General features: G+C 46.6%; 1 protein-coding gene and 1 pseudogene across 1 annotated transcript; one reads left to right on the top strand and one right to left on the bottom strand.

Annotated features, from left to right (window-relative positions):
* Positions 1-558: 558 nt before the first annotated feature.
* On the bottom strand, positions 559-2,749 carry LOC143675687 (uncharacterized protein C9orf85 homolog pseudogene; annotated as a pseudogene).
* A 5,395-nt stretch (positions 2,750-8,144) lies between these two features.
* LOC143675686 (inactive serine protease 39-like) lies at positions 8,145-20,158 on the top strand. The gene is made up of 6 exons (XM_077151753.1): positions 8,145-8,316; positions 8,560-8,583; positions 9,289-9,451; positions 11,562-11,836; positions 13,369-13,535; positions 19,734-20,158. The coding sequence occupies exons 1-6, from the start codon at positions 8,145-8,147 to the stop codon at positions 20,034-20,036; spliced, it is 1,104 nt and encodes a 367-aa protein (XP_077007868.1). The 3' UTR covers positions 20,037-20,158.

The following is a 20,158-nucleotide window of genomic DNA, read 5'->3' as shown; positions in this document are numbered from 1 at the left end:
CCTCAGTATCTTCTCATTTTCTTTTTTCTTTCTACTCCTCAGACTGATTAACTCAATTGGCTTAGCTTCAAGTTCTCTGACTGATTCAGTCTTCTCCACCCAGTTAACGGCAACTCCTGTCTTTTCAGTGGTTCAAGTCAAAAACCTTGGCAACATCTTTGACCACTTTTTCTCTCTTACTCCACATCCAGTTTATAAGGAAAGTCTCTGGGCCCTGCCTTCTAAACATACCCATTATCTGATTAATTCTTGCTATCCCCACTGTGCTGCTCTGTTGCAAGTGTCATTTTTTTTTTGGTCTGCATTACTGAGGATACCTCCTCACTTACCCCCTTGTCTTTCTACTGTCCATTCTTATAACAGCAGCCAGAGAGATGCCTTTGGAAGGCAAGAAATTCTCAAGAATAACAACTCATCAAGTTGACACAGGAAGAAATAGAAAATTAAAACAGTCATATATATTTAAGAAATTGTATCTGCAATTAAAACATCCCTCAAAGGGGAAAAAAATGTTGACCAGAATTTCATGTTCTCAGACTGAAATTTAATACAGTTAAATTAATCCACTTGATTGTCTTCTTCTGCATCATCTAAATCAATATCAAAATCTAAATCACCAGCACTTTCCTCTTCATTTCATCTGCAGCTTCTTCTATAGTTGAAACTTAGATTATTTTCAGTATTTTCTGTCTTTTCTGGTTCCCTATGAAAAGGAGTAACAATGTCTTCTTTCCTTTCACATTTAGCACAAACTTCAAGTTCACAGGCACACAGTCTACATATTATATGATAAAAATCCTTCACTGTCTTTTGTAAACATTTAGCGTTTGTTCTGAACACTTTTATCAAACTTTTCATTTTTGAAGCTAAAGGTATTCTGGTGTCTCTGAGGCCTGGAATGAGCCAGATTCCTTTTCTGAAAGCTCACTGCAGAAATCACGACCTCCTCAAGCCAGATCGTGAAAGATGCTGGGGTAAAAGAAAAAAAGCAACCAACTATGGCCATATCAGTGAACCGGAGGGAATTTTTCTTGGGAGCTATTGATTTTTTTCTTAGGTTGCATTGCATGGTGTGTGAATAAAACTGTTTAAAAACGAACAGAGAGATAACAGTGCAAAATGTGGAGAGATGTACCTATTCACTCTTGGTAGAGAAGTAGAGCGAAGTCCCTCTGGAGGGCAATGTGGGGCTCAACAGAAGACTAGGGGTGGGGTTGTCATATGATCCTGCAACCCCGTACTTAGGTGTATACTTGGTGGAACTGAGAATGGGGACATGAATGGACATTTGTGCACTGTGATTTCGGTAGCAGTGTTCGTGATTTGCAATGGATGGAGGTGGCTTGAGGGTACACAGACTGAGGAACAGAAGGGAGAACTGTGATGTATACATATGATGAACTACTGAGTGGCTGCCAGAAGAAATGAAGCTGTAATGCATGCAAGTAGGTGAATGAAACTTGAAGACTGTATGTTACGTGAAATAAGCCAGAAGCAAAAAGGCAAATATTCTAACACTTCACCAATATGTGTAACTATAATGTGCAAACTCTGAAAATTGAATTTGAGAGCACAGGTTATCAAGGGAGGGACTTTTGTAAAGGTTCCTAGATTGTAAGATCTTAGAGCCATCACATTTATTCCAGAGCGGTAACTGTTATTTCTAAATTCTGAGATGCTCAGCTCTTTGGGTATAACCTGGTCATTCCCTGGAACTTTAGGTATCTGTGTGATACCTGAGACTGAGAGCTACAGTTCTTCAGCTAGGATAGTCAGCATTACCCCATGCGGCAACCGTTAAGAGCACTGAAGAAGTGATCAGACTTCAAGTAGAGAAAATGAATGAAGCTTATCTGGTTAGGATGAAGCAAAATCAGACTAATGGGTAAAGGATGATATTGACTTTATATTAAAACTTCAACTTCTGTGTGAGACCAAAGGAAGAGATGTTTATTTGGTGTAAAGTTTACATTTTTGGTAGCACATTAATTAATTTAACTTGCATGGTCTGCTTAGTCAAACACCATAATTACGTGGAAACTTGAATAGGGAGTGAGATCTTGTTGGTTTGTACAGATTAGTGGGATTCCCTGATACATCCCAGAGTAACCTGGGCTGAAGATTAAAAAGTATTTGCAATGTCACCTTGAGAGACTGGAGAAAAATGTGGAAATATTAAACTTCCCCAACTGGGGAAGGCCTGATATTCATCCAGTCATTGGGAGACTGTATTAGCTAAGGCTCTCTAGAGAAACAGAATCAGCAAGAGATATCTACAGATATAAAATTTATAAAAGTGTCTCACATAACCGTGGGAATGTAGAGTCCAAGAGCTATAGGGCAGGCTGCAAGCTGGTAACTCTGATGAAGTCCGCAAACAATTCTCAGGAGAGGCTGGCTGGACAACCATAAGGATGGGAGAGCCCAAATCCATATGGCAGGCTGTGAAGCTGGCGACTCCAACAAAGGGTCTGTATGAACTCCACAGGAGAGGCTCACCTGCTGAAACAGGAAGAGTGACTGTCTCTTCTGAATCTTCCTTAAAAGCCTTCAGCTGATTAGATTAAGCATCACTCATTGCAGAAGTCATGCCCCTTAGCTGATTACAAACACAATCAGCTGTGGATGCAGTCAACGCAATCATGATTTAAGTCCATGAAATGTTCTCATGGCAACAGACAGACCAGCACTTGCCTGACCAGATGACCGGGAACCACCACTGGCCAAGTTGAAACATGACCCTGACCATGACAGGGACTTACAAATTGATGAGCCTGGTCCTTGATCTCGGGGCTTGCCCTTATGAAACTTATTTCTACAAAGGAGAAACTAAGCCTATTTAGTGATTATTCCTAAGAGTCACCCCCAGAGAACCTCTTTTGTGCTCGGGTGTGGCTTTTCTCTTTCTAAGCCAATTCCAAAGGTGAAATCATTGCCCTCCCTGCTTACACAGGACATGACCCCCAAGGTATAAATCTCCCTGTCAATATGGGACATGACTCTAGGGAATGAGCCTGGCCCTGGCATTGTGGTATTGACAAATATTCTTGACTAAAAAGGGGAAGAGAAATGAAACAAAATAAAAGTTTTAGTGGCTGAGATATTTCAGCTAGAGTTGAAAGGTCATTCTGGAGGTTATTCTTAGGCCGTATATAAATATCCCTTTTCACTTTTTTAGTTTACTGGAGTAGCTAGAGGGAAATACCTGAAACTGTTGAACTGTAATGCAATAGTCTTGCTTCTTGAAGATAATTGAATAATTATATAGCTTTTAAGGTCTGACCATGTGCTTGTGAAAACCTAGTGACTGACACTTCCTATATTCAGTGTATAGACAGATGAGTAAGAAAATAAAGACAAAAATAAATAAATAACAGGGGATAGGGGTATGGGATGTTTGGGGTTTTCTTTTTTACTTTTATTTTTACTCTTATTTTTATTTGGGGGGAGTAATGAAAATGTTAAAAAAATCTATTGTGATTATGAATGCATAGCTATATGATGATACTGTGAACCACTGATTGTACACTTTGGATGATTGTACAGTATGGGAATAAATAAGCTATATCAGTGAAATTGAAGTTAAAAAAAGAATTATATGGTTGAACAGACACCTATCAGAAGAGGAAATACAAATGGCCAAAAGGCACATGAAGAGATGCTCAATGTCCCTGGCCATTAGAGAAATGCAAATCAAAACCACAATGAGATATCATCTCACACCCACCAGAATGGCCATTAGCAACAAAACAGAAAATGACAAGTGCTGGAGAGGATGCGGAGAAAGAGGCACACTTATCCACTGTTGGTGGGAATGTCAAATGGTGCAACCACTGTGGAAGGCAGTTTGGCGGTTCCTCAAAAAGCTGAACATAGAATTGCCATACGACCCAGCAATACCATGGCTGGGAATATACTCAAAGGACTTAAGGGCAAAAACACAAACGGACATTTGCACACCAATGTTTATAGCAGCGTTATTTACAATTGCAAAGAGATGGAAACAGCCAAAATCTCCATCAACAGAAGAGTGGCTAAACAAACTGTGGTATATACATACGATGGAATATTATGCAGCTTTAAGACAGGATAAACTTATGAAGCATGTAATAACATGGATGGACCTAGAGAACATTATGCTGAGTGAGTCTAGCCAAAAACTAAAGGACAAATACTGTATGGTCCCACTGATGTGAACGGACATTCGAGAATAAATTTGGAATATGTTATTGGTAACAGAGTCCAGCAGGAGGTAGAAACAGGGTAAGATAATGGGCAATTGGAGCTGAAGGGATACAGACTGTGCAACAGGACTAGATACAAAAACTCAAAAATGGACAGCACAATAATACCTAATTGTAAAGTAATCATGTTAAAACACTGAATGTAGCTGCATCCGAGCTATAGGTTTTTGTTTTGTTTTGTTTTGTTTTGTTTTTACTATTATTACTTTTATTTTTTTCTCTATATTAACATTCTATATCTTTTTCAGTTGTGTTGCTAGTTCTTCTAAACCGATGCAAATGTACTAAGAAACGATGATCATGCATCTATGTGAGGATGTTAAGAATTACTGATTGCATATGTAGAATGGTACGATTTCTAAATGTTGGGTTAATTTCTTTTTTTCCGTTAATTAAAAAAAAAAAAAAGAGAGAAGGGGTAATTGGAGCTGAAGGGATACAGACTGTACAACAGGACTGGATATAAAAACTCAGAAATGGACAGCACAATACTACCTAATTGTAATGCAATTATGTTAAAACATTGAATGAAGCTGCATGTGAGGTATAGGTTTTTTTTCTCTCTATTATCGTTTTAATTCTTATTCTGTTGTCTTTTTATTTCTTTTTCTAAATAGATGCAAATGTACTAAGAAATGATGAATATGCAACTATGTGATGATATTAAGAATTACTGATTGTACATGTAGAATGGAATGATTTCTAAATGTTCTGTTAAATTTTTTTTAATTAATAAAAAAAAAAAAAAAAAAGAATTATATGGTGACCCAAGTGCACTACTGGGATTATACTCATGAGAAACCCCCACTGAGCAACACAGGGTGAAATGTACAAAGATGTTTCACATAAAGGGCTCAGGCAATAATCTTTCATACATAAAATTGCTGTATGTATCTAATTACTTCAACATATGTAGACCTCTCAAAACAATACTGAGGGGTGGGCCACAGTGGCTCAGCAGGTAAGAATGCTTGCCTGCCATGCCAGAGGACCTGGGTTCAATTCCCGGTGCCTGCCCATGTAAAAAAAAAAAAAAAAAAAAAAAAGCAATACTGTGTGATAAAGTGGAAAATCAAAATATGGACAAGGAACAATAGTGTTATATAAATTAAACTCAAATTAAGGAGTGCCTATGCAATAGAGCAGTAGGATTAGGAACAGGGATGGAGTGGACCATGCACAGCCCTGGACTGATAAGGAGACTTTCCCAGTAACTAAGGATTGTCCTAGCCTCAGTCAGAGGCCACTCCTTCTCTTCCTCACCAATTGCTAACACACAATGATTGTTTGTTGATTGTTTATATTTGCCTTAATTTCAGCAAGTTGAACTCTTGCTGAGCAAGTTATCCCCAAATTTCTTGTTTTCTTAAGATAAGCCTAAGTATTTGTCATTGTAAGTACACACAGTTGTCATTTTTTCATGATTTTTACCGTTTCTCCAGTATTTCAATTAAAATTAGAACAGAATCTTCAAGGCCTTTTCAAAAATAGTAATTGTGATTGCAGCTGGTAATATATAATAATGATCAATTAATTCGGGGCTAAATCACCTATAAGGAAAAAATTAGAACTTTATTAATATAAATCTCATTTTCTTATAAATATTGAAGATGTCTTATTAAGGTTAAGCAAAATTAAGAGGCAAGGAAAAGTAATGAAGGAAAAAAAAAGGAAGAAAGAGAAACAAGTAAACAAAATATTTTAGAATATAAAAAAGGAAGTATTCAAAGAGAAGATAGATAAAAGACAACTTATAAACACAGGTGATGTTTCCTGTGAGACTTTTGTAATCTTGAGACTCCAGTGCCTATGTCTACTCTGGCTGTTTTCACAGTAAAATTTCTAAATTGCTTTTCTGCTTTTTCCATTAGAAAGTGAGCTTTCTGAAGGAAAGCCTTTTGTTTCATAAATTTACGGTAGGCAGAATTCTGAGGGAATCCTCAGTGTGCCAAATGCTTGTTTAATTCCTTCTCAAGGGTGAAAGAGACTGTAAATATGCTGGAATATGACTCTCATGATTATGTTGGTTCAGATGGCACAGTTACCTTTAACGAAGGTGGTGGGCCTGACCTAATCTTATGAGATTTTAATATCTGTGTCTAGAAATCACAGATGAAAAAAGTCAGAAATTTGAAGGCTGAGGAGGATTGGATGAAAGGGATCCTGCAGCCAGCCTTGAGAGAACAATTAGCAATATTCTGAAAGGGTCTGTGAGCAGGCCAGTGCATGGACCTGCAAGTGGACTCTAGGAACTGAGAGTGTTCCCCAGCTGGGAGCCAAGAAACCAATGGGGACCTCAGTCATACAGTTCCAAGGAACCAAATTCTGCCACCACCTTAAATGAGCTTGGAAGCAGATTCTTCCCCAGAACCTCCAATGAGAGTGTGGCCAGCTGACACCTTGACTGAGAGACTCTGAACAGAGAATGTAGCAGAGCTGCACTGGACTCCTCCTGATGCATGGAACGTGGGTGATAATACATATGTGTTATTTTAAGCCACTAAGTGTGTGGCAATTTCTCGCACAGCAACACATTTGTATAAATACAAATATTGGTACTGGAAATGGAGTGCTGCCATATTAAATACTTGAAATGTGGATGAGGCTTTAGAAACAGGCAGTAGGGGAAGGCTGGGAAAATGCTGAGGAATAGCATAAAGAAATGCTAAACCACCTGAGAGAGCTTAAAATGCCTTGATAAGACTGCTGTTAGAAAAGGATGCTGTGGATAAGGGCTCAGAAGGAAGTAAGGTGACTGGAAGAGAGGCATCCTTATTGTTCAGCAGCAGAAATTGTGTCGTGCAATTGTGTGGAAGGCAGAACTTTCAAGTGATGGAGTTAGAGAGATGGCTAAGATTTCAAAGCAAAGCTTTGAGATGCTGCCTGGTTTCTACTTGTTGCCTATAACAAAATGTGAGAGGAGAAGAGGTAAATTGAGGGGACAACTGTTAAACAAAAAGGCACTGGATGATTTAGAAAATTATCAGCTTCTCCAGATGTCAAAAGGTTCTAAAAGTCATAGATGGTTGCCAAAAGAGAAAGAAAAGGTTGCACCTGGGATTGCACAACCTTCTGCTAGGATCCTGAGAGTCCCAAAGGTCAGCAAAGGACTCCTTCTGGAGATTAAGGACGGTCCTCACAGATCTTCTCAACAGCATCAGAGAGCTGCCAGGAAACTTAAGTGCATTGTCCCTTTTACCTCAGTAGCAGGCCAAAATAAAGAAAGATTATCTCAAAAAGATCTGCGGATGTGACTTTTGTCTAATGGAATGAAATCTGTGAAATCCACACAAAACCCACAAGGTTCATGAGAAATTTATATCAGTAAAAACACTGCCAGCTTGGACCGGAAGGGACAGAGAAGGTACAAAATAAAAAGTTAGAGCCTCCCAATTCTGCTTGTAGGAAGCAATCTGATGCAAACACGCAGTGCAAACAGGTGACTCCTTCCCAGCAAAAAGAAAGAGTGGTCCAGAAAGAGAAACCAAGAGTCCAAATGACAGAAGAGGGCCAACGTGGATTTTTCCCAGGCCTTGAAACAGGATGGAGTTTGCCAGCTGGATGTGAAAACCGTTGTGGACCAGTAACTGCTTTTTAACCTTCAATTTTCCCTCTCGCTCAATGGGAATTTTCATAAAGGTTGCCCTAAGGCCGCCCCACCAGTGTAGATTGGGGGCATCGGGGAGGCTAGTCCCTCTCATAGCTGAGGTCCACAGGTGGAGGGGACGGGGCAAGGCTGGACTGGGCCCGATGGGACGGGGACGGGGCTGGGGGCTGGGGCGTGGAGTGCGCCTGGAAGCCCCGCCCTCCCCACCCAACTCCCTCGCCCCCCACCCGCCGGGGCGGTTTCCCCGCGGCCCCACCCGGCGCCCGCGTGGCGCTGTGGGGCAGCGGACGTCAATGGCGAGCGCGGAGGCGAGTTTCATCTGCCGGGGCCGTCCCGGGGCCTGCGAGCTGCGGGCCGCGCTACTCTGGTTGCGCCTCCTGCTGCTGCAGCCACCGTTGACCGAAGCGGTGGCCGTGCTGCCCTGGGGCGCCCCGCCCGCCCCCCTCCAGGCGCCAGATGCAGCGGGTACCCGTCGGGAACCGAGCCGGCAGGGTGCCTGTCGGGGGTAGACTGGGAGGGGGACTTCAAGCGGGGCAGTGGGTTCCGAGACAAGAGGGTGAGGGTACGAACTGGGTTAAGGGTCCGGAGCCCCGGACAGAGGGCGTACCAGGTCGGACTTGGGCATAGGGGTCCTCGAGCGCAGGGGTGTGGCGCCCGCCTCTCACGCGTAGTTTCTCCTTTCCTTTTCTGCCCATCCTCTCTCCGCAGCCGGCTTGAAGAACATCAACGAAGGTAGGTGGGGCTTGGGGCGCTCTGGTATGGAGGGCTAGGGGGTCTGGACCGCTGGGAGGGCCAATCCAAGGGGAAAAGTTGATGAGCTAGGGGTGCCGAGGTGCGAGAGGTCCCAGGGGCCAGAGAGCCCCTCCTCCCTTCCAGCTCTTTACCACCCGACTCAGTGCAAGCGGTAGGCCCGCTCATCCCCACCCGGCCTTTGTTTTAAGGATGGGGAAATACTACTCTAGACAGGGAAGTTGCCAGGAGGAGGTTGTTCCATACAGTCCAGCTCTTCCTGCTGATCTCGTTGTGCCTCCGTCTCCCCAGGATATTGGCTGAGGTGGGAGGGGCACGGTCACATAAACATCAGTGATCCTGAGTGAATTACACCCCTTCTGTAAACTTCAGTTTCTGCATCTTCAAACTGGGGTGTGAGTATTGAGTGAAAGAAGGCGTCTGTGGTGCCTGATGTCCCTTGGCCAGCCCAGTTCCAGACCTGATGATCTTCTGTAGAGATGCAGCCTGGGCTGCTGTGCCCCCTGCAGATGCCTTTCTCCCTCAGACCCCCCAGACTCCCCACAGTGCTGGGACTTGCTCCTTCGTGCAGCCATCACCTTTGGTGTTTGGGCAGGTCGCTTTGCCCTTGGCTCCAGCTTTCTCAACTGGGGGCACCAAGGGTGGGCATCCTCAACCCAGATGCCCCATGGTGGTTTGTCTCCCCAGTGTGTGGAAAGAATACAGCAGCTGGGAGGATCTTTGGGGGCCATAAGGCACCTATTAGCCGGTGGCCGTGGCAGGCCAGCCTGCTCTACCAGGGCCAGCATATCTGTGGAGCCACCCTCATCGATCATTACTGGGTAGCCACAGCTGCCCACTGTTTCCAAAGGTATGTGCTGGGATTGGCTCCGGGAGGGAGACGCAGGGTGGAAAGGGCAAGGAGGCCATTCATGCCCCAGCCTATTTTCTTGCTTTGTTCTGTGATAGTTTGTTGCCTCCAGGTATCCCGGTGTGAATTGCTGCCCCTGCCTTGAGCCCAGCAGTCCCCTCTACCTGAAATGTCATCCATGTTCACCATCTGACCCCCTTTCACCTGGATAACCCCCTCCAGGCTGGGCTGGGTGGGTACCCTCCGTGGAAGATCTGTGCACCAAAAGGCACCTGCCAAGCTTAGCTCTAGGTCTGTCTTACCCAACACAGGGTACCTTTTAGGGCAGAAGTGGATCCGCCTCATCCGTTGGGTGCTCTCTAGACCTGGCAGGCTGCAGGATTTATGAGCACAGGAATGAGGGGGTGGCTGTATGTTCTTGCTGGTGGGCAGACTGGCGGCCCAGGGATCTGGTCCGGTGCTTTGCTGTCACTTTGCGAAAAGCACTTGCTTTCCCAGAGTCTCAGTTTCCCTCTGCAGTCTCAAAGCCTGTGATTGTCTGACCAGAATAGATCTGAGGAGAGACCTAGCCTCTTGGCTGTCGGCATCTCTTCCCCCTTGGACCGAGGCTATTTACAACCTGTCCCCCATTCCCCACCCCTTCCTTGGTAATATCTGCCCAGATGATTGAGTTGTCTCAGATACATGCACATAAACATGCATTTAAATAGTTAAATGGACATCAAATTCTAGTTGTGATTATCAGTAAATACTTGGAAGCACACTAGTCCCAAAGTAATCACCTCCAGTCTGTTCTTTATCTTCCCCAACTTAAGGAATTTAAGGCCCATTCCCTTTGCAGATGGACTTTGGTTTCTGCACCTTGCCCATAGGTTCTCAGGCGACCTACTTCCCCTAGTATAAATGGTCCTCAGTGCATAGTGCCCTTAGCCACACACTTGATACAGGCACCCGGGTTTTTCATACTGATAACCCAGGATCCCTACCTCCCACAGCCGGCAGCATCAGTGGGACCTGTTGAGGACAAGGGTTCTGTCCTCCCCTAGGACCGTCTGCAGGCTATCAGGCACCTCTGCTGGATGCTCAACTGCACCCTGACCACCCACCCTGTGCCCTTGGTACAGGCCTGTCTGGGGATTGGCTCGGGACTCTGCCTGTCCAACCCACACCCAGATCTCCCCATCACTTCCAGAGAAGTGTGGTCTGCATGCTGCATAGGCAGAGTGAGGGAGACGTGGTGCAGGCGCTCAGGACGCTGGGTCACCCCTCACGCCTGCCGTCTTGCCCGGAGCACTGTAAACTCCACACCCCTGGTCGGGAAGCCAGAGTTATTGGCACCAGCTGGCTTTGAGACCCTGGTTGGTTTCCATTCACTCGTTCAGCCCTCAGGAGTTCAGACCCCCATGGGAGGCACACCCTGGGGTTGGGGCAATGCCAGGCCCAACTTGAAACCTCTTGTCCTGTCAGGAGGGGAGGGAATGAGTCCAGGTGCCTGTGGTACCAGATAATAAGGCAGAATGTGCAAAAGTGTCAGCCCTAGGGGCTGTCAGGAGGGTTGTGGGGCTGGAAAGGTCTTGGTGGGAAGATATGTGGAGTCTGGGTAAAAGGACTGTACAGCAAAGGACACACAGGTAGACATGGGTTGGAGACAGTCAGTTGCTTTTGTTCTGGAGGCCAGGAGAAGTTCTGTGCACTCCTCAGTTTGCTTCGTGAACATGCTGGACAGCGAGCACAAGTGTGAAAGTCCTGGGAGGGGGTGGAAATGGGGCTAGGACAGGTCTTGGGACTCCCAGGGAGGGGAGCCTTGGGAAAGTACTCCTCAGACCTGGGGCTGGGCCAAGTCTCCTCTCAAATGAAGGTCATACCCACGTCTTTCTTTTTGGATTTTAGGACGTGCTAAGGAAGCTTTCATGAGAAACTTTCATGTCCTGAAGCCATGGGCAGCAATCAGACCTGCCTCATGAGAAGGGCTTTCTGATGCCAGGAAACAGGGGGAGAAGGGTCCTCTGAAATGAGGGAGAGTGGGGACTTGCTGGCAGGGGCAGGTCATCGGTCAAGGGTGCTGGCCCAGCACTGAAGGAAGTGGAAGTGACGCAGCCTCTCACCACAGGTCTCAGGCACCAAAAGACTACCGGGTCCTGTTGGGGTACAACCAGCTAAACAACCCCGCCAAGTACAGCCGCCAGATGACTGTGAATCGGGTCATCCTCCACCCAGACTACCAAAAGTTCTACCCCATGGGGAGCGACCTTGTCATGCTGCAGCTGCACCTGCCTGTGGAATTCTCTCCCCAAATCGTCCCTGCCTGCCTCCCTGGATCTGACCTGAAGCTCCCCCCTCACCATGCCTGCTGGATCAGTGGCTGGGGGATGCTCACCGAGGACCGTGAGAGGGGCCGGGGGGAGGGGGGGAGCGGGGGCTCCGTCTCATTCTTAGCCTATGAGATGATACTGTGGGGCCCTCCCAGCCCCGCTGGTCTGACTTCCTGAAGCTTCAGAGTTCTGTGGTTCAAGGAGTCTGAGGGGCTCTGACTTTTGCCATCAGAAACTTGGGTTCTTTGACCCTGAACCTTCCATGACTCTGGTTCTGAGCAGTGAGCACCTGGCATCATTTGATTCATCCCTGACTCCAATGTCCTGCCTCATTCTGGCTTGTTCAAGTCTTCACCAAACACTGAGCTTCCCCTGCTGTAGAAGACGCTTGGGTGTAGCAATAGGAAAATGAAGGCTGGCTGGGGTCCCGCTGGGGTGTTTATGACTTGGAAACATTTGTGTGTGTGACCCTCACTTTGCTCATGCCCCAGTTCATGTAAAACGTGTCTATTTTGCCAGCTTCCTGGGCTTGTCTGTTTTTAGATTGGGAAGAGAAATGTTGGGCAAAGACTTTTGCACAAGAGTGAATGCTTTCAATTTAGGGAAGTGTAATGTTGAGTGCAAAAAGCAGAATGCAAATTTGGCACAGTTTGTAGGGTCATGATTTGGCCAAGTAGCTGAGGGGATGGGTTACTGGCTTTGGGGCTGGATCCTTGGCTGGGCAGGCCTGTGCCTGCATCCCTGCCCCACCCACCAACGAGGACGGCCAGCCCCTCCACATTTCCAGACAGCCTCCTGGGATGGACAGTTACTCATTGAACAAAGAGGATTCTCCGAGATGGGTCCTTGTGGAGTAGGGGTCAGGGCATGAAAGGGGAGCCTCTGGGTCCAGGCTCGCAATCAGGAACAAGAGTAACACAGCTGGAGCAGCCGCCAGGGCAGAGAGCAGCTTCTGTGGGTGAGAGGTGTGGCCCTGCCCTGGCCGGCCTGCTCTCTCCACACCCTTCCTTCTGCTTCCCTCCCCTAATCGACTTTGTTGTCTTCGAGATGGGTGGGAGGGCCACGTGCACTCCACACTCTCCAGGGTGAGCCATTCTCACCACACCGTGTTTCCATGGGGTCCAACAGGCTGAATCTTTGGGCCATCCCTGGAAGCAGTCTACAGGGAGTGGCCAGAAAGTAAATAATGCTCCTGGAGGCAGGACAAGCCGTAGCTGTTGTGCTGCCCCAGCCCGAGCTGGCACCCCTCTGTACCCGGCCCAGCTGGCAGCATCTCTGGGTCCCCAGTCTCCACCATGGCCAGAGTGGTCCCATTTTGCTCAGAATGACATCCCAACTCCAGTCCTGGCTAGGATCCTTTAGCTCCTTGGCCCCCGTCACAGCCCCACTGACCTCCCTCCTGTTGTTCCCATCACAGGCCCTCAGCCCTGGCTCTCTCCTCTGCCTGAGCACTTGTCTGCTCATCTGTACACAGCTAGCTCTGTGACACTCAGGCCGGGCCTGGAACGCTGTCAGCCCAGACCTCTGAGAGCCTCTCTTCCCTCTCTTCAAGCACCCACTCCTTGTCAGCTCCACTCACCTCTGATTTCCCTTCTCCTTCCACAGACTTTCTGCAGGCGCCCTATGATCTTCAGGAGGCAGAAGTTGGCCTCATAGATAACATGTTCTGTAAGAGCTTTTTCGAGCCACCAACCCCCACTGGCAATGAGTACACGGTACAGGATGACATGCTGTGTGCTGGGGACCTCATGACAGGAAAGTCCATCTGCCGAGTAAGTGAGGCCCCTCGCTGCCTGCCCTCCTGCTTCCCAGGTCTCGGGGCCTCTGATCTGCCTCTCCTCTGGGATGTCCTGTCTCTTCCCTCAGTCCCCATCCTCCTCCTCCTCCTCCCCAGCCCACCCTGCCTGAGGCATCAGAGCCAGAAGGACCCTCTAAGAGCACCCAACCCATTTCACCCATCGTCTTTGTGTCTGCTAAGGAACCTCACATGTTCATCTGGGGTCTGTCGCTGGATTCTGGAAACTGAGATACTGTGTCATCAGCACCCAACCCTCATGGCCCCATGCTGTCACTCACTCCCCCAGAATAGCTCTGTCCTGACCTCCAACAGTGCGGGTCAGTCTTTAGACTTTATGTAAATGGAATCACTCAGTCTGCATCTTTGACTGGATCTTTCAGTCAGTATATTTGTGAGGTTGATCCAAGTCCCATGCTGTTTTCATTGCTGTAAAGTATTCCACTATTTGAATGTTCTGCAATTTTACTTATCCATTCTTCTAACGAAGGGCTTTAGGTCATGTCCACATGGGCTCGTAGGCTCATGTCTTGGTTGGGTATTGTTCTAGTTTGTTAGCTGAGGAATGTAATACACCAGAAACAGAATGACTTTAAAAAGGGCAATTTAATAAGTTGCAAGTTTGCAGTGCTAAGGCCATGAAAATGTCCAAATTAAAGAAAGTCTATAAAAATGTTGGTGAGCCTGGACCCACCAACAGGAGGTCACCTTCACTCAAGAAAGGCTGAAGTTCAGGATTTCTCTCTCAACTGGAAGGGCACATGGTGACATCTGCTAGCTTTCTTTTCAGGCTTCTTGCATTGTGAAGCTCCCACAGAGGGGTTTTCCTTCTTCATCTCCAAAGGTCGCTGGCTGGTGGACTCTGTGTTTCTCTTCAGAATGTTTCCTTTTTTAATGGATTCCAGTAAACTAATCAAGTCTCACCTGGAATGAGCGGAGTCACAACTCCCTCTAATGAAAGGTTAATACTCACAGTTGGGTGAGTCACTTCTCCATGGAGATAATCTAATCAAGTTTCCACCATATAGAACTGGATAGAGATTAAAAGAAATGATTTTTTAATTGTTTAATTTGGATGAGGATTAGAACACGGCTTTTTGGGGAAACATAAATCCTTTCAAAACCACACAGATGTGAACCTGGGAGTAGAATTGATATAGATATCTCTCATAGATACTGACAGTTTTCCAAACTACTTGTACCAATTCATACTGCAACCAGCAGCATGTGAGAATTCCGGCTGTTCCACATTGCCACTGGGAACTATGTATTGCCCAACTTTTTCATTTTAACCATTATATGTCATTTTTAATTTTCATGTCTCTGGTGAATGTTGAAGATAAGTACTTTTCATATGTTTATTGCCTCTTTGTCAATCTGCCTCTTTGTTTTATGCCGTTTTTTACCAGTTTTTCTGTTGGGTTATCTATCTTTCATATTGAATTGAAGGAGCCCTTTAGATGTTCTGGGCATGAGTCCATTACTGGATATATATATATATTATGAATGTCCTCTCCCACTCTGTGTAATTCTTCCATTGCATGTTGGGGAAACTGAGGCCTAGAGCAAGAAAGCAGATAGCCCAAGGTGAGGTAGCATGAGTTTGGTCAGTCTTGGAGTGGATGCAAGTATTCTACCTGGAACGCAGGCAGCAGAATCACGTGGGTAAAGTGTTAGGGCTTCTGAGTCAGAGAGACCCAGCTGTGGGCCCAGGCTCTGCCACCTGTCCCAGCTGGGGCAGCATAGGTGATCCCTCCCCTCTGCACCACCCCTCGGGGCCATGGTAGGAGTGACCTTAGGTGAGTCTGGCCAGTCGATGGGCTCACCACAGCCGCCATCTCAGCAGCCCAGGAGTTCTCTGGGCCTGGAGACAGCGCCTTCCACTGCCCCTGGCCAGAAGCGGACAGTTCCTGGCTCTCTGTCTGTGGCTCCCCCCTGCCCAGTTTACCTGCTTCTCAGGGTCAGCTGCAGCCAGAGGTGGAGGCAAATTCTCAGGCCCACTGGTGCCCAGGCCCACCTGGCCACCGTTCTTGCGAAGGTCATGCCAGTTGGGCCTGGAGGGCCAGTGAGTCACTGTGTCACCTCCAGCCCACCCCTTCCTTGAGAGCTTTCCCTACTTGCAGGACCACCACTGCTCCTTGGCTGCCTGGTTTGATGCCCAAGAGTTGGGCCAATGGCCTCTCTCTATATCCCTTGCCTACCCCCATCCTCTGTGTCAGCACAGTTTGGGTTTTTGTCCTGCCCACTCCTACTACCACCTCCCCAGGGCTCCCAGCCTCTCTTCCCCATTAAATGGGGGGGTACCAAGGACTCTTACCAATGTAGCCCTGAGGGGAGAAGTGCAAGGGTTCATAGTGCAAGCAAACACTCAGGCCGTGGAGTAAAACAGACCCAGATCCTAATTCTGCACTGAGCCTTTGCAAGCCTCAGTTTCCTTGCCTGAAAAAAGGGGGTGATGATACCCCAATCCCACAGGGTTCTTATGGGGTGAAGACGGTTCAGAGAACACCAGGCACCAGGCCTGGCACAGTTAAGGGCTCATAAGTCACTGCCTTCCATGTGCCTACCTCATCTGTCTTTACTTGTTCAAATTGATGTGCCCCTCCCCATCCACTACCAAGCCCCAGGACACACACATACAAGTGTGATTTCTTTCTGTGTCCTTTGCACAGAAAATGCCATATTAGAAAGAGGATCTTTGCAGATGTAATTTGTTCAAATGAGGTCATATAGGATTAGGGTGGGCCGCAAATCCAATGACTAGGGTCCTTATAATAGGGCCATGTGAAGACTCAGAGAAGACACACAGGGAAGGCCATGTGATGATGGAAGCAGAGATTGGAATGCTGTAGCTGCAAGCCAAGGGTCTCAAAGGATGGCTGGCAACCGCCAGAAGCTAGAAGCTAGGAAGAGGCGAAGAATAGTTCTTCCCTACAGTCTTCAGACAGAGTATGGCCCTGTTGACACATTGATTTTCTTTCTTTCTAGATGAAAATTTGGAATATTTCAACCTTTTTGCAATTGCGAATAGTGCTGCTATGAACATATGGGCATGTGAATTTGTTTGAGTACTTGTTTTCGATTCTTTTGTATATATACCTAAGGATGGGATTTCTGGGTTAGAAGATAATTGTATGTTTAACTTCTTGAGGAACTGCTACTGTTTTCCCCATTTTACAATACCACCAGCAATGTATGATGGTGGCAGTTTTTCCATATCCTCACCAAAATTTTTTCATTTCCATTTATTATTTTTTAATTAAGCCGTCCTAGTGGGTTTGAAGTGGTTACCTCCTTGTGGTTTTGATTTATGTTCCCCTAATGACTAATGATGTTGAATACCTTTTCACATGCTTATTGGCCATTTAGATATCTTCTTTGGAGAAATGTAAGTTCTTTCCTTATTTTTAAATTGGATTGTTTTGTTATTGAGTTACAGCTGTTCTATATATATTCTGGATACCAGACTCTTAGTAGAGATATTATTTCCAAATATTTTCTCACCTATAACTTTCTTGATAATATCTTTTAATGCCCAAAAGTTTAAAATTTTTAATGAATCCCAATTTATCTATTTTTTTTTCTAATTTCCTCCCATACTTTTGGTGTTATATCTAAGAATCTACCAAATCCAAGATCATAAATATTTGCTCCTATATTTCCTTCTAAGAAAATTAGATCTTAACACTTCTGTTTAGATTATCGATCCAATTTGAGTACATTTTTTGTAAATAATGTGAGGGAGGGGCCTACTTTCACTCTTTTGCATGTGGATATTCAGTTGTCTCAGCACCATTTGTTGAAGAGACTATTCCTTCCCCATTGAAGATCCTTGCACTCTTTGAAAAGCAGTTGATGTTAGATGTATGGTTTTACTTCTGTAGACCCAATTCTGTTCCATCTTTAGGCCAGTACCACACAGCTGTGATGTCTGTAGCTTTGTAGTAAGTCTTGAAATCACCTCAGTGGGGGACACAGAAGAAGTTGGTGGGAGCAAGCTCATCTGCCAGCCCATGCTCACCTCCTGCACCTGGTCCCCGCCATTCCATCTCAGGCCAGCCCCTCCTGCAGCTCTGGCCCCCATAGGCTTCCCCCAGCAAACTTCTCTTCCTCTCCTGCACTTTCTTATTTGCTCTCTCTCTCTCTCCTTGGCCATCCCCAACAGCTCAAAAACTTACTACTGTGTCCTGTATCTTAAAATACCCTCCATACACACTTCCCTTGTTTCCCACCCTCCTCCCCATGGCCCTGGTTCTCCCCTCCTTCCTCATTGGCTCTTACCAGGGTGTTTGTACTTGCACTTCTGCTTCCTCACCTCTCTTGCTCAACTCTGTCCCTCCACCACACCCTGTGCCTGCTGCTCCTCCAAAGTGAGCTCATCCAGGTGACCAGGAACCTCTGTCTTGGTGAGGCTGTTTGTCAGACCTTGACATCCTCCTCTCAATGTGCCATAGCCTTTGATCTGCTTATCACAGCCCTCTGAACATCCCTATCCCCCCAGTCCCTGGAGGCTGTGCCACTGGCATCTCCTGCCCTTTGCGCTAGGATGGTAAAAAAGGTCAGATCTGGCAGATGCTTTAGGCCCTGCTTTCCAAATACCATGCAGACCTGACTGGCTCTTGCTCGCCCAGCCACTCACTACCTGTCCTCCACCCCAGCCCCAGAACCACCCATCCAGGATCTACAGCAGGCCACACCACTTCCCTGCTGAGCCCTCCCCATGGCTGCCCAGGACTGTGGTTGGCCCTGCCCCTCTGTGGCACCACAGCTGGACAGGTGGACCAGACCGGTGGTCTTCTGTCTGGTCTTTCTATGTCAAGTTTGGTTCACCCCTGCACCCATGGCTCTGAGAGAAGTGTCTCTAATCACCCCATCACTCCCTCCTTTGCATATCTGTCTTGGCACATGGCATGTCTGAAGATGTGCCATGTATTGTCTGTCTGTGTCAGGATCTTTTTCCTCACTTCAGGTGCTCCAGGAATACTGCCCTACCCGTGCCTTCCCCTCGCTGCCTCTCTGCTGTCCCCACTGCCCCACCAACTGGGAATGGGCATCACCTCTTTTCCTCTCAGCACATCCAGCAACTTGATATTTTCTAAAATATCTCAACCAAGAAATTGAGGAAAAACTAAAGACCTCAATAAGTCAAAAACCAAAGTCCATGTTTTAGGTTTCTGGCTACCAAAGCAAGGAGATACCAGGCTGCACCATCCACACTTAGTTTGGAAATCTCAGGAAATATCAAAGCTCATCACTTTCAAGTTCTGCCTTCCATCTGATATCAGAAATAATTTCTTCCAGTTTTTTGCTCATTTATAACAAAGATCACCTTTCTCCAGTTTCCAGTGACACAGTCATCATTTCCTTCTTATGCCTCATTGGAAGTTCCTTTAGTGTCCGTATTTCTACCAACTCGTCTTCAAAGCAATCTAAGCCTTTTATATCAACCACCTCAGAATTCTTCCAGCCTCTACCCATTACCCAATTCCAAAGCTGTTTCTAAATTTCTTGGTATTTGTAATGGCCCATTATCCTAGTACCAAAATCAGTTTGTTTTCTGGTTGCCAAAGTAAATATCATGGAGTAGGTCAGCTTAAACAATGAGAATTTATTGGCTCATGGTTTTGAAGCTAGGTGAAGTCCAAAATCAGGCATCATCAAGGTAATGCTTTCTCCATCAAGACTGTGGCATTCTGGAGCTGGCTGTCAGTGCTCCTTGCTCCTGGGCTCTTCTACCACATGGTAATGCACATGGTGTACTCTCCTGGCCTCTCCCTTCTCTTCCAGGTTCCATTGACCTTTGCTTCCTGTTGCTCTCTATATATATCTGAATTTCATCTCATTTATAAAGATGAAATTAATAGGATTATTAATTTCAGTTAATAATATTAAGACCCATCCTGATTGAGTCTGCCACCCTTAAACTGAAGTAACCTCATCAAAACGTCCTACTTACAATGGGTTCACACCCACAGGAATGGACTAAGTTTAAGAAAATGACTTTCTGGGGTACATACAGCTCCAAACCACCACAGTCAAGGTGTGGCATAGAAATTGCATCCCACCTTAGTCCCTACTCTCTCCCCTGGACAAGGACATGGTCTTCTCTTCACATTCCCTGAACTGCTTGTCCTCCCCTCCCTGGTCCCCATCTTGATGCTCTCTCTTTCCTCAGGGAGATTCTGGAGGCCCCCTCGTCTGCAAATTGAACAATAGCTGGTTCCTGGTGGGGGTGTCCAGCTGGAGCTATGACTGCCGGCCTCCCGTGAGCCCCAGTGTCTTCACCAGGGTCACCTACTTCGCCAAATGGATCAAGGACATCCAGAGCAAAACACCCACCTCCAGCCCTGACGAGGCTCCTTCCCAGGGCCCACCACCCGCTGTGACCTTCCCAAAGTCCATGGCCACCACCCCCACACCCTGGGCCACCTGGTGCCTCATGCCTTTGCTGCTGCCTGCTTTCCTGAGGACTTTCTGAAGGCCCAGGCCACAGCTTCACAGAGGGGCTCCTCCTTTCAGGGCCCCTCTTCTGGGAGCCACTGTCTACCTGAGGCAACCCCTGTCCCAAGCCTGGCACAATAAACATAATATTAAAAGCTT

The sequence above is a fragment of the Tamandua tetradactyla genome, chromosome 3 (assembly GCF_023851605.1).
Source record: "Tamandua tetradactyla isolate mTamTet1 chromosome 3, mTamTet1.pri, whole genome shotgun sequence".
In the NCBI taxonomy this organism is placed as follows: Eukaryota; Metazoa; Chordata; class Mammalia; order Pilosa; family Myrmecophagidae; genus Tamandua; species Tamandua tetradactyla.
This window is presented reverse-complemented; position numbering and strand designations above follow the sequence as displayed.